General features: G+C 45.4%; 1 protein-coding gene across 1 annotated transcript in view; it reads left to right on the top strand.

The window, feature by feature from the left end:
• The window catches only part of FBXO32 (F-box protein 32), a 30,540-nt gene extending 26,458 nt beyond the window's left edge, over positions 1 to 4,082 (top strand). Inside the window, exons 6-9 of the mRNA XM_033155813.1 lie at positions 676 to 860; positions 955 to 1,137; positions 2,748 to 2,891; positions 3,596 to 4,082. Of these exons, the coding sequence (XP_033011704.1) occupies positions 676 to 860; positions 955 to 1,137; positions 2,748 to 2,891; positions 3,596 to 3,685 (602 nt within the window). The 3' untranslated portion in view covers positions 3,686 to 4,082. The remainder of the gene's footprint in view (positions 1 to 675; positions 861 to 954; positions 1,138 to 2,747; positions 2,892 to 3,595) is intronic.
• Positions 4,083 to 13,093: the final 9,011 nt, after the last annotated feature.

The following is a 13,093-nucleotide window of genomic DNA, read 5'->3' as shown; positions in this document are numbered from 1 at the left end:
TTGCAAACCTAAGGTTATCAACTTCGCAAGCAATAGGCTGTGGGTTCCTCCAGATGAGCTGTTTGTTGAACATTTGATTTTCTTTAAATAGAGGCCATTCTATGACGAACATTCGTCCTGGTTTGTTCCTGCTATGCTTATGTCTTCCCTTATCCATCCCACACTTCTCAGTGCATTTCCCCAGTGCCAGAGTGTTGGATGATGACCTGGGACACCACGGTTCAAATCGCCACTTGGCAGTGTTAGAAATTAGCCGGGAGCCAGGCGTGTTTTGCAACTGGCGTGGGTCCAGTTTGCGACCATGTGGAGATCTCGGGATGCCTGGTTGGCAACTGGGGAAAGCAAAATGTCAGAGAAGGATCTGAAATATTTTTAGCATCTGGGCATGCACAGAAGCAATTTCCAGAGCCGTGGAAGAGAGTCCCCGTGCCATGCTGCGCTGGTTTAGTGCAGCGCGCGGGGACTCGCCAAGCAGGCGGCTCGGTTCAGGGGTGGCTCATGAGCTGGTTAAACGGCCTTCGTGGGCCGCTTCTGGCCCATGGGCCTTAGGTTGCCTACCCCTGCAATAAGCAAACATGGTCTCACTGCTAAGAATAGAATGCGTGCTTCTTTAGCATTTTTCGTCGTCTTTGTGTCTAATTTCACTCCTTCTCTTTTCTTTTCCTATTCAAAAAGTCTTGGAGGATCAGCAGAATATCAGGCTAATCAAGGAATTGCTGCAGACTTTGTATCTGTCTCTGTGCACATTGGTGCAAAGCGTTGGCAAGTCTGTCCTGGTTGGCAACATCAACATGTGGGTCCATAGGATGGAGACGATTCTTCACTGGCAGCAGCAGCTGAACAATATCCAAATCACCAGGGTGAGTGGAGTATCCTGCCTTGTTTGTTGCCGGAAATGTTGCTTCTTTGCTCTTTCACGAAGCTCTTTTCACGCTCTGTCTTTTCCCTTCCCAGCCTGCCTTTAAGGGCTTGACTTTTACAGACCTGCCCTTGTGTTTGCAACTGAACATCATGCAGCGCCTGACAGACGGGAGAGACCTGGTGAGCCTTGGGCAAGTAGCTCCAAGTCTTCAGGTGCTCAGTGAGGACCGGCTGCTGTGGAAAAAGCTTTGCCACTACCATTTCACAGACAGACAGGTAATAATGATAATTGGAAAATTGGAGTCCTTGGAGAATACAGGAAATAAAGTAGAAAGGTTGCAAGGACTCAGGCCAGGACGGCAATAAACAATGGTTTTCTCTATTTTTGTTGTTGAAAGTATAAAACAAATTCCAGTTACAACGATTGTGAACTCCAGGACAAGGCCCTGTTTCGTTTATTCTTCTTCAGCTATTGTTTCTTAGTTTTATGGTCAAAGTGTACCGAGTGTGTTTTACCATAAAACTAAGAAACGATAGCTGAAGAAGAATAAACGAAACAGGGCCTTGTCCTGGAGTTAACAATCGTTGTAGCTGGAATTTGTTTTATACTTTCAACAACAAAAATAGGTAATAATAATAGGCTGCTGTAATCTTGAAACTGTGGGGAAAGTGATGATCACAGAAGCAGCAGAAATACTGAAAATAAGACCCCAGGGTTTTGTTTAGCTTTACTGCCCGGTCGTGAAGCAGGAGAAAGTAGACATTTAAAGGCGAACCTATGTAACACTCAGTTTCTCAAACAATACACGAACCAGACCACAACCAACTTAAAAAAAAAAAATCACACTGTTCTGAATTTTGCTGTGCAGCTCTTCAACCAAACAAATGTTCGCAGAAATGAGTGTGTTAGTGGCAGTAACCTGCAGACTTGCATTGTGTTAGTAAAAACTGCTTTGCAAAAAAAAAAAAGTGTAAATGAGTCAAAATTGCAGATAAAAGTGTGTGTGTGTTAGGTGAAATTAGCACTTACACGCTGATGGATTTTCAGGAGGACTTTAAAACACACACACACACACACACACACACACACGTAAACTTTGGTGTGAATAACTAAATTTAAGACTGGAAATATGAGCGACCAAACTTGACAGATTAGTCCATCCATACTGCCCAGACTAGTCTTGGGTCTTGAAGGTTCTTGCCAGTTTTCTGCAAAATTCCTGAGAGCATGCCTGTAACATTCTTAAGTCCTACGGTGGGGAACCAAAGAAACAAGATATCTGCATTTTCCGCCACCAAAGAGACAAGTCCCCCCCCCCTCATTTGAAAAAGCAGCTTGCTGCAGAACTCACCATGGAAAACTCCTGAATTTCCTTCCTCCTGTGTAGGATCTGCTTTAGATCCTAGTTTATCTCCTATGTTGAACAATTCTCAGTATTGAGCAGGCAGCAGTCCTAGTTTTATCGATCTGAATTTATGTAAATTTTGCTACTATTCCTGTCTCCTACTTAGGCCACACTTGGGTGTTTAATTTGCTTGGTTGTGGCGTATATTCTCTCGGGGGGGGGGGGGTTGTCTTAGATTTGCCTGATCCTCGTTTCACTGTTGTGTGGCTCATAGGAGAATAGGAAGCTGCCATATACAGAGTCAGATCATTGGGACCCACCCAGCTCCGTACTGCCTATGATGATTGCCAACAGCTCTTTGGGGCTTCATTCAGGGTCTCCGCCTGGCCAAATCTGGAGATGCCAAGGATTTGAACCTGGGACTTTCCGCATGCAGACCAGAGGCTCTCTGACTGAGCTGTGGCAGCTGCCCTAAACTAGCCAGTCCTTGGACAAATTTCCCAGGCCTCTGATTCCCATTGTGGGACTTTTACATTTCAGATTCGTAAACGGCTAATTATGTCGGAGAAGGGGCATTTGGATTGGAAGAAGATGTATTTCAAGCTTGTGAGGTGCTACCCAAGGAAGGAGCAGTACGGCGATTCTTTGCAGCTCTGTAGACACTGCCATATCTTGTCTTGGAAGGTAGGTGGCCAGTCCCAAACCCTCTGATGGCTGGAGGTTTCAACTTGGGGCAGAGGATATGTTGCATGGACTGCAATTGCAGCATCTCGCTTGAAGGGTCTTAAAGCTTGATCTCTTGGACTCGGGGTGGAATTCAGTGCTGCACTCTCCCAGCTGTTCTGCTCGCTAGATGACACTATCTCCCCTCTCCTCCTCCATGCATTGTTCTGAAGGTTCTCCTGACTTCCACCAGAGCCAATTTCATGGAGGTGCAAGAGCCCCATTACATGAGCATAAGTCCTTGCACAGGGGCTGGTTAGGTGACTCCTCTGGTTTGTTTGCCTAGTCCGCAAGATGTCGATTGCTTTCATGAACCAATCTAACCTCCTTGAGGCTCGGGGCCTCCAAAGTGTTGTTATTTATGGACCTTAAGGTCCTCTGCGAGGCGTACCAGGAGAGGCTGTCCCGTAGGTATGAGGGTCTTAGTTGTAGCCCAGAGGCTCCAAGTACCCCATCTCTGATGCATGTGGGCCAACTGCCGCTTGTACTATGTTGACGGCATGAGTGACTTGGCTGAGCTTGCAGCTTGTGCCTCTAGCAGCAGCAGCAGCAGCAGCAAAACCCCCCTTGCTGCAAGTAAGCTGTTTTATTGTCGCTAAGCTACCTACAGATATGCCATCTGCATTGGTGACATCTCTATACATCCAGATTTTCTTCCTTTTCAGGGCACTGATCATCCATGCACAGCTAACAACCCAGAGGGCTGCTTGACTTCTCTTTCACCCCAGGACTTCATCAACTTGTTCAGATTTTGAATCCCCAAGTAATTTCACCGTGTAAATATTTTGCTATTCTGATGGGACACTGTATACTGCTGAGCAGGCCCGCTCAACCTATATATGGTGTGTAAATATTACGGCTTTGGGAGTTCCTGAGTCAAGAGGACAAGAGGATTTTAGGAAGCAAAGGGAGTCATTATTCAGTGGCATTGAACTCTTTTTGAGAATATGGCCTTCTAACTGAACTGATAAATGTGTAAACACTGTAAATATGATTCTTTGTAAGAATTTGAGTGCAAGCAACTGGGGAGAATCCTTATTCTGCTTAGGAAATTCAGATTTGTTTTGTTTTTTGCATCCGTTTGAAATGTCTCTTTGGTTTCAAAGCCTAGAGAAATTAAACACCATGATTAGGCTAAAGCTGTTGAACTACTTCCCACTCTGGGTTTTGTTTACAATAGATATTTATACCGAAGACATTTTTAGAATCGGTAGCTTACGAGGGCATAGCCCTTTATCCTTCAAGATAAAATAAAAATCAATGTAAAATGTACACGCCACACCATTTTCTACCTCTGAAAAGCTTTGCAGCCAACCCGATATGCAATGTGAAGTGTTTGTACTTTATAGAGATTTAAAGGAGGGAGGTTGATAGCAAAAGTAGACTTAACTTCCTTTTTGTTACCGCTTAAGAGTCTGCTTGTTCTTTTGTTCGAAAAGCCTGGTTCTCAGAAATTTGGAAAGGCTCTAGCAGAACAGTGGGCTTGTTGTGGTTGCTGGTAAAACAACAAACGCGAAGAAGAGCTAATGATGGAGATTCCAGCTGGTGTGCCACATCACATTGTCCCTGCGTATTTTCTAGAGGCCTGCTGTTGCTCTCAATCTCTCTCCAATACAGTGCCCAAGTTCACATGTCACACTGAGCCCAAACTGGCTTAGCATGAATGCATGGGCGTGGGAGAGGAGATTGCAGCTGCACTGCTCCTCTGGAGTCGTTCAGCTGCTGTGCTGAACTAAACCATAGTTTGGATTAGCATGTCTTCCAAACCTAGTCTTATGGCTAAGCTCTGTCCAGACCAGGCATAGGCAAACTAGGCCCTCCAGATGTTTTGGGACTACAACTCCCATCATCCCTAGCTAACAGGACCCAGTGGTCAGGGATGATGGGACTTGTAGTCCCAAAACATCTGGAGCACCGAGTTTGCCTGTGGTTGGTCCAGACTAACCACAAGCTGTACCCTAAGGTCTGCCCTGTGGTTTACAGCTTACGGGTTGTGTGGAAGAGCTGTACCACAAGCCCCCGGGTTCAGGCAACATGCTCAAGCAAACCATGGCTCAGCTCTTGGCGTGATGGAGCAGCAGAATGACCAGCGAGGAGCAAAGGAGCTGCAATGTCGCCTCTGGCACTGGTTGACTTTTGAGTACGTACAGATAACACTGTGCTCTGAAAGTGGTGTAGCCAGCCTTGCTTTTTGCAAAGAGACGTCGCTTGTCTGTTCTCGGGCAAGCTCTAATGTGCAATACACTCTGCTATGTAGGCTTTAAGCTCTGTGGAGCTTGAATGTGGAAGATCCACCTGTGGGGAGGCACTCTTTGGCCGGTGCCTGTGACATGAACCCACCTCCTCCTTCCCACACCCCACCCCAGAACAATTTTACAACTTCCACATCACCTGCTCTCCAACTATAGATCCCGCTGGGATGGGATTAAACCCGAGGCTTTCTGTTTGCAAAGTGGAATGCCCTTACCACTGCCCTTCTCCTTCCTTGCAGAACCGGCCCAGTATTAAATTAATTGCAGGGGAAACACTAAAACTCCACCAAAGGTGGTGTACTCGCCTCTGTCCCCCTAATAAGTGTTGATGTTGGATTCTGAGAAGTGTGTGGCCTAGAGAACGGTAGATTAGCTATTACCTTTTGCTTGAATAAGACCACAGGCCCCCATGAGGCACATGTATCTGTGCTTAGCCTATGTTGGTACCACACATGGTCTAAAGCAGGCATGTCCAACAGGTAGATCGCACTCTACCAGTAGATCACTGGACATCTGTGGTAGATCACTGGCAGATCATTGGCTCCTCCCAAAGAAACTGAACTGTGGCTACCCTAAAAAAAAAGCTCAACATTTTACCTCCTCCCTGAAAAAGCTCAACAACTTGGACCTGAACCCCCAAAAAGGGGATAGATCACTGACAGTTTTTAACTCTGTGAGTAGATCGCAGCCTCTTGGGAGTTGGCAGCTGCGCTCAAACTAGTTACATCAGGCGTCGGCAAGGTTATCCGGCCATGGGCCGGATCAAGCCTATGGAGAGCGTCCGTGGGCCGAACATGCGCAGCGCAATGCTGGAAATCGTGTCTGCGCATGTCCGTGGCACCGGAAATCACTTCTGCGCATGTCCATGGTGCCAGAAATTGCACCTGCGCAGAAGCGATTTCGGCGTCTGGACATGCACTGACGCAATTCCCAGTATCTGCACATGAGCAGACGCAATTCCCAGCGCCACTCGGCAAGTTGCCACGCCGGTTTAGCGCAGCGCACGGGGGGGGGGGGGCTTGCTGAGCAGGCAGCTTGGTTAGCAGGCGTCTCGTGGGCTGGTAAAACAGCCTTCATGGGCTGCATCCTGCCCATGGGCCGGAGGTTGCCAACCTCTGAGTTACATTATCCAAAGAACCAACATGGCAAAAGTTGCCCCGTGTCGTGTGAAAACATTTCTCCTTTGGAGCTGCTTCTCCTATATACTGTCTCAAGTTTGGTGCTGAAACATGGGAGAAATTCCTCACACACGGTTTTAAAAGATTTTAAATAATCACGATCATTTTATTGGTATTATTCAAAGTAGTAAACCAAACTAAGGTACAGTCAGGGTACATGCATAAAATACCTTTTTTTGGCTAAGATTTAATATAGAAGCACAGGTTTTTAACAACGCTAAGGGTTGTTTAGGGGCATTGCTGGAGCTAGGAAGATGTGGAAATGAAGTGAGGTTGGAACAGGGAAGTGAGAGCAGAGGTGTGGGTGGTGGTTGACGTGAGGAGTTGGTATAAGTTGTTATGGAACTGATACGTTTGCCATGTGGTTGGGTCATTCAGGAACTGAATTTAGCAGCCTATATAGTTTAGGAGAGTAGAGGATGGGTCTGAGTGTAAGCAGAATGTGGCTTTTGGTGTTTAGGCGATGCGTGAATGAAAGGGGGGGGAGATTCAGTGGTCACTTAGGGTGAACGGGATGTTGTCCCACCAACATCTTGTCTTCCCTCAGCCAATGCCATCTCCTTTCTTACTTGCATCCACTGGCTATCAGCTTCCTCCTCCGTGGTCTCAGCATTGCCACGATAGAATTTGGTAGCAGGGAGGATGGGGGCAAACCTAGAAATGAGTTATGTCATGCGCTCTGGCGCCACCTACTGTTAGCCTCCCTGCCTTCTGCCCTACCAGTATCAATGGGTGCCAGCGACCACTAAAGGGATTGTTTACATGTGTGTGCCGATTCCTTTTTATTATGAAACCCATTAAAACTAAAATAGAAATGGTAGGGTAACATTTCTGGACCTGTCGAGCATTTCCTACATCCAAACTAGCCTCTGGCAAACGAATTCCCCTGGTTTATATGAGGATAGGACTTTTTTTATTTTTACAAAATGTGTGTATTTTATACTAGAGAAGCACTTATTCCACCCGTTGTTTGGGGGAGTTTTGTACGCACCTTGTATATATTATTGTTTAGCTATTGGATGAATCAGAATCACTTTCATGTGTCGAAAAACATGCATTTTCTACCTGAATACGTGCCCTGGAAATAAGTCTCTTTATAATGGGTTCTACGGCATGTGGGCACTCGTCGTACGACAGAATCCTCCTTACCACTTGGCAATATGGTGCAGGTGACCAAGACCCCTCAGGGGCAACACAGGTCGTTTTGGGAGCAGTTTGGTTGGCAAGTATGGACTCTTCATCTGCATGATGCTGGGCCACCTGTAGGATGGATACCTGTGGGTATGCAGTACTGTACAACTTCAGACACCAAACTCCTCCTTGAGTGCACCCCAACAGTTAGATAAATCTGGTAAGGAGGCAAAATGAGTTGACTCTGTATGGCTTAAGCTGAAACAAACCAGGATCTCTCCAAGTGCAGTTAAGTCTCTCGTAAAACTGATGAGATGTTCCTGGGCTTGAAACCATCCACTTGCTGTATGGGAGGGGGAGGTGTTGGCAGAGATTTCCGTGCAACCTGTTGCAAGGCTCATTTTAACGACCCTTCTTGCATCTTGCCATAAACCCATATATTTAATTGAAACCACTCCTCTCGCTAGCTGACTTGTTGGCGAAAACAATGACTTGCTGTGAATGTGATGCCTTTATGACTTTTAAAGTCACACTCCTCTTTTTTTTTTTTTTTTGCAGATGAGATTAGCTCTTTCCCCCTCCACCCCCGTTTTAGAAAAATTGTTTAGCATTCTGGAGTTTGGCCTATGGCAAAATACTGCCAAGGTTGTTTTCTGAACCCTTTTTTAAAAATGTAACTGCAGTCGTAAAGACGTTTTCCAACTGGAAGTGACAAAGCTCCTTTAGCTCTCAGATGCTGATGTGTCTGGAAAATGCACCCTTCTCATTCCATCGTCAGAACTGAGTCTTTCGTACAGATTTTATGTCCAACGAGCATACGATTGCTGGATTTTCACCCATTGAACAATCTCTATCTGTAACGTCTTAACTCTGGGAATGTACACTTGGAGGAGTACTGCTGCAAAATGTGGTGTAGTGTAGGGAAAACCTCTTGAAGGCAATGGGCTTGATCCTGATGAGCTTAAGGCCCATTGATTTCAGGGTTAACGAACCTGGGTGCAGAATCCTATGGTTCCTCGGAGTGTCCCGAGGGCCATACAATATGGCAGAGAAGGAAATCTGCTCTCGATAGAGGGGGGGTCCTCCCATCTACCGTGGAAAGTACTGGTGCTATTTCAGGCACAGGCAAACTCGGCCCTCCAGATGTTTCGGGACTACAAGTCCCATCACCCCTAGCTAACAGGACCAGTGGTCAGGGATGATGGGAGTTGTAGTCTCAAAACATCTGGAGGGCCGAGTTTGCCTATGCCTGTGCTGTTGCTTCCCCTCCCCCCAAATTGGAGCTGTGGTGGTGGAGAGGACAAAAAGGCAGAGGCGGATTAGAGGAGGGGTGCCATGGGTCATTCTCCTGACATGACCTTGGGACAGTGAGGTGTGTTCGCTGGCCCTTAACCGGCTTTTCTTCTTATTGGAATCAATGGGTAGGGTTTGTTCTCTTTGATGAGAGGATAAAACCATAGGCTTCCCTTCTGTAGAACATGCAGCAAATAGAATGACAATCTCAGATACAGATACAAATTTCTCCCAACAGAATTCTCTCCCTGTTCCAGACATATTCTACTTCTCATCTCTGACCTGGAAGGCTCATCACGTGTTAGGAGTCCTCTCCATTCCTGCCCACTTGTATCACACGGCTTATTTGCATTCCCCACCCTTAACCGCAGCCAGGAATTGGGGAGCAGTTCGATCCGGGGTTTGCATTTAAAGGCAAATTTGCCCCATTAGCAGATATTTTGAAGCCATACGTGTACCGGAACAAAGCCATCTTTTGAAATTCGCACTTTTCTGAAATTTTGCGGTGTGGTTCTCCAGCCAAGCGATCTGTGCGAAAATACATTTTGTAAGAGGAAATTGATTAGGGGGCGGGGAGGGAAATGTGTACATTATCATCCCTAGCTAACAGGAGAAATTAGCGTGGAAATGCTGGTGAATTTTCATGAGGTTTTTAAAAAAAAGAACTGCAAAATGTTGTGGAAGGGTGGAGAACTGAATTTGAGGCTTTTAAAAAAATAAAAAAGAAAGAAAACTTGGGAGAACCAAAATGGATAGATTTCTCCCTCCCTGAAAGGACGGAGAAGAGCAACCTGAAGATACAGCCATAAGACCCTTGTAGCATTCCTACATCCTGGGTCCTCCATCCTCATGTTCAATGTATCTTTGCTTTTGGGTGTTTGGATTTGATATCCCGCTTTATCACTTCCCGAAGGAGTCTCAAAGCGGCTAACATTCTCCTTTCCTTTCCTCCCCACAACAAACACTCTGTGAGGTGAGTGGGGCTGAGAGACTTCAAAGAAGTGTGACTACCCCAAGGTCACCCAGCAGCTGCATGTGGAGGAGTGGAGACATGAACCCGGTTCACCAGATTACAAGTCTACCGCTCTTAACCACCTACACCACACTGGTGTCTGGGATTAGTAGCATGTGCCACATTGGGGGGGAAAGCCCTCAGAACCCTTTACTCCAGAATGACCCTGTTGGTTACCAGCAGATCTTCTCCAGAGTACTTTGGCTGGGATTTGTGGCTGTACACCAGAGATGGGGAACCTGTTGTCCTCCAGCATGTCGAGGATGATCCAAAATCTCGTGAAGGACCACAGGTTGCCCATCCTTGCGCTGCACCAAAGATGCCACAACAATGCATGTTGGCATCAGCGGAGTTCAGCTGCAGCCTCTGTAAAGTGGGGGGGAGGGGTAACAGCTCTCCGTCGTTGCCTTATAGAAATGAGAATTGTTCCATTCATTCAGAATCGTGCATTGTTTGGAAACTCTGGGGGGGAGGGAGAGGCATCCGTTTGGCCCTCCGGCTCCTTCTGCCCTTTTCTCTCTCATATACTGTCTTGACAGAAAAAGTTATATTTCACTCTACATCATGCCAATAGGCCAGCTCAAGAAAGAATTTTCTTTAAAAAGAAAAAAAGAATCATTTTTTTATTATTGCCATTAATAATACATAGCTGCCTATATTTGTCTAAAAGAAGAAACTTACTTGTTTAAAGGAGGTTTACTTTGATGTAGCTCAATAGGGTGGTTCAGAGGTTGAAAAGCATACCTTATTGTGTATTTGAAACCCTTTTGTGTTAAGTATAATGGGGTGCTTGAAAATCTTTTCATATAAATGTCGCACATTCTTTTCTTGCATGTTCAGCCGTTTTTGATTTTTACAACTGCTTGGAACAAGCAGCGATGTAAAAAAAAAAATTTTGTAAACTTTTTTTGACACTGAATTATAAATAAAATGTTCAGAAATTATGAATGTTGTATTTTGTTCCCCCTGTCTTTGTTTGACTCAATCTTGCCCTGGCTTGACCCACGTCCCTTTTATCTCTCTCTGTTCTCCCCACCCTCTCTGCTCACCTAGCTATGGGGACAACTTAAATGTACTGTGTCTCTCCATTCTTCAGACTTTTATTTAAGTCATTCCTCCCCACTCACAATATCCATGGGAATGTGGTTGGCCACTGTGAGAACAGGATGCTGGACTAGATAGACCATTGACATGATGATGATGATGAAGAAGAAGAAGAAGAGTTTGGATTTGATATCCCGCTTTTCACTACCCGAAGGAGTCTCAAAGTGGTTAACATTCTCCTTTCCCTTCCTCCCCCACAACAAACACTCTGTGAGGTGAGTGGGGCTGAGAGACTTCAGAGAAGTGTGACTAGCCCAGGGTCACCCAGCAGCTGCATGTGGAAGAGTGGAGATGCAAACCCGGTTTCCCAGATTACGAGTCTACCACTCTTAACCACTACACCACACTGATGATCCGCCAAGGGTCTTCTCAGGTTCTTACATATCAGTCCAAACATTTCAGTTTTAGATAAGCTGAAAATCTCTAAAGTTGCTCTTCTGCATTTTTTAAAAAAACAAAACCCTTGTTTATTACTGTTGAAGAAATAAGATGGTTGCTTTCACACTTGCAAAGAAATGTTTGAAGAGCTAGATCTGTCCCCAAATGTGTGAAACACTAAAAACATGCATTATTATTATTATTATTATTATTATTATTATTATTATTAATAATAATTTTGGTTATTTTTAAACATCTAACAATTCTCTCTGGGATTTCCTCCCTAAAATAACTTGTTTTAAATACAAGTTTTACTGGCTCTTTTATTCATGCAAGAGGGGAAGGATTTCTGTCAATTTCCCCATCCGTCAGCAGTCCGCAACTCTTTTGTGGGGGCTACAGAGTGAAAAAGCAGAGATTGGAAGCCGTAATTCCTGTCCTGTTAACAGAAGAGAACTTAGGATAGAAGCTCTGCAGCTTCAAAGGTAACCTATCGGCATTTGCCAACTGCATTTCACATTCTGCAACCCTTAAGTCAGAGTTGGGGCTGTGTTATATGTGATATTTCCGCACTTGTACAAAACGCATGTGCATTGCGTCAGATGTGAAGTGCACTCTTGGGAGTTGGAGTGTGTGTGTGTGTGTGTGTGTGTGTGTGTGTGTGTGTTTGGATCGTCATCCAAACCAATGCCTAAGATGCATTGCCCCACCCTAAAAAGTATCAACTGAATCAAGATTTTTGGTGCAGATGTGATTTAATCCAGAGTATATTGGACCATAAAGAAGTCTGATCGCTGAAGAATTGATGCTTTTGAATTATGGTGCTGGAGGAGACTCTTGAGAGTCCCATGGACTGCAAGAAGATCAAACCTATCCATTCTTAAAGAAATCAAGCCCTGAGTGCTCACTAGAAGGACAGATCCTGAAGTTGAGGCTCCAGTACTTTGGCCACCTCATGAGAAGAGAAGACTCCCTGGAAAAGACCCTGATGTTGGGAAAGATGGAGGGCACAAGGAGAAGGGGACGACAGAGGACAAGATGGTTGGACAGTGTTCTCGAAGCTGCCAACATGAGTCTGACCAAAGTGCGGGAGGCAGTGGAAGACAGGAGTACCTGGAATGCTCTGGTCCATGGAGTCACGAAGAGTCCGACACGACTAAACAACAACAACAACTATATTCCACAATCCTAATCGCTCTCATTTTGAAATATCTCATTTTGCAACCTCGGTGTCAACGAGGGTTTCAAGATTTCCTCAAGTCCTTTTTTTTGGCAAATTAAATGTTTCTTTCCTCAAAATAGCTGGCTTGTGGGGACTGAAGCGCAACCTACCATTTTCCCGTCACCGCAAGCTTCATGCTTATACATCCGCTATTTTTAACACGACGACGGGACTCAGGGTTAATGGTAGTTTGGAGAAGCGTCTAGACAGTTGTGATGGAGTGGGGGAGATCTAGGGAAGTACAGGAAATACCCTGCATTGTAGAATGAGTGGAGATAAAAACCTCCTCTTTCTGCTGAGTCCACAGCCTACTTGGGGTGGGAGCGGGAGCAGTGTTTTGTTTTTGAGTTGTATTTGGAAGTTGCAGGAAATATCAAAAACACACACACCAAAGGAATGCAGTCTGCAACATGTTTACTTAAGAAAAGGCTCACTAAAGGGAAGAGAGAAAGTGGGTTGCTGCGGCCAAAATAATGACATTTCTGCAATGCACAGAGGGATTTCACATACGAACACACATTTCTGTTTTCTACTGCTGCGCCCACATGCTAATTCCTGTACTCTAGTCCCCGTGGGAAAACCCCACTCCACTT

This window comes from Lacerta agilis, chromosome 7 (assembly GCF_009819535.1).
Source record: "Lacerta agilis isolate rLacAgi1 chromosome 7, rLacAgi1.pri, whole genome shotgun sequence".
NCBI classification, from domain to species: Eukaryota; Metazoa; Chordata; class Lepidosauria; order Squamata; family Lacertidae; genus Lacerta; species Lacerta agilis.
This window is presented reverse-complemented; position numbering and strand designations above follow the sequence as displayed.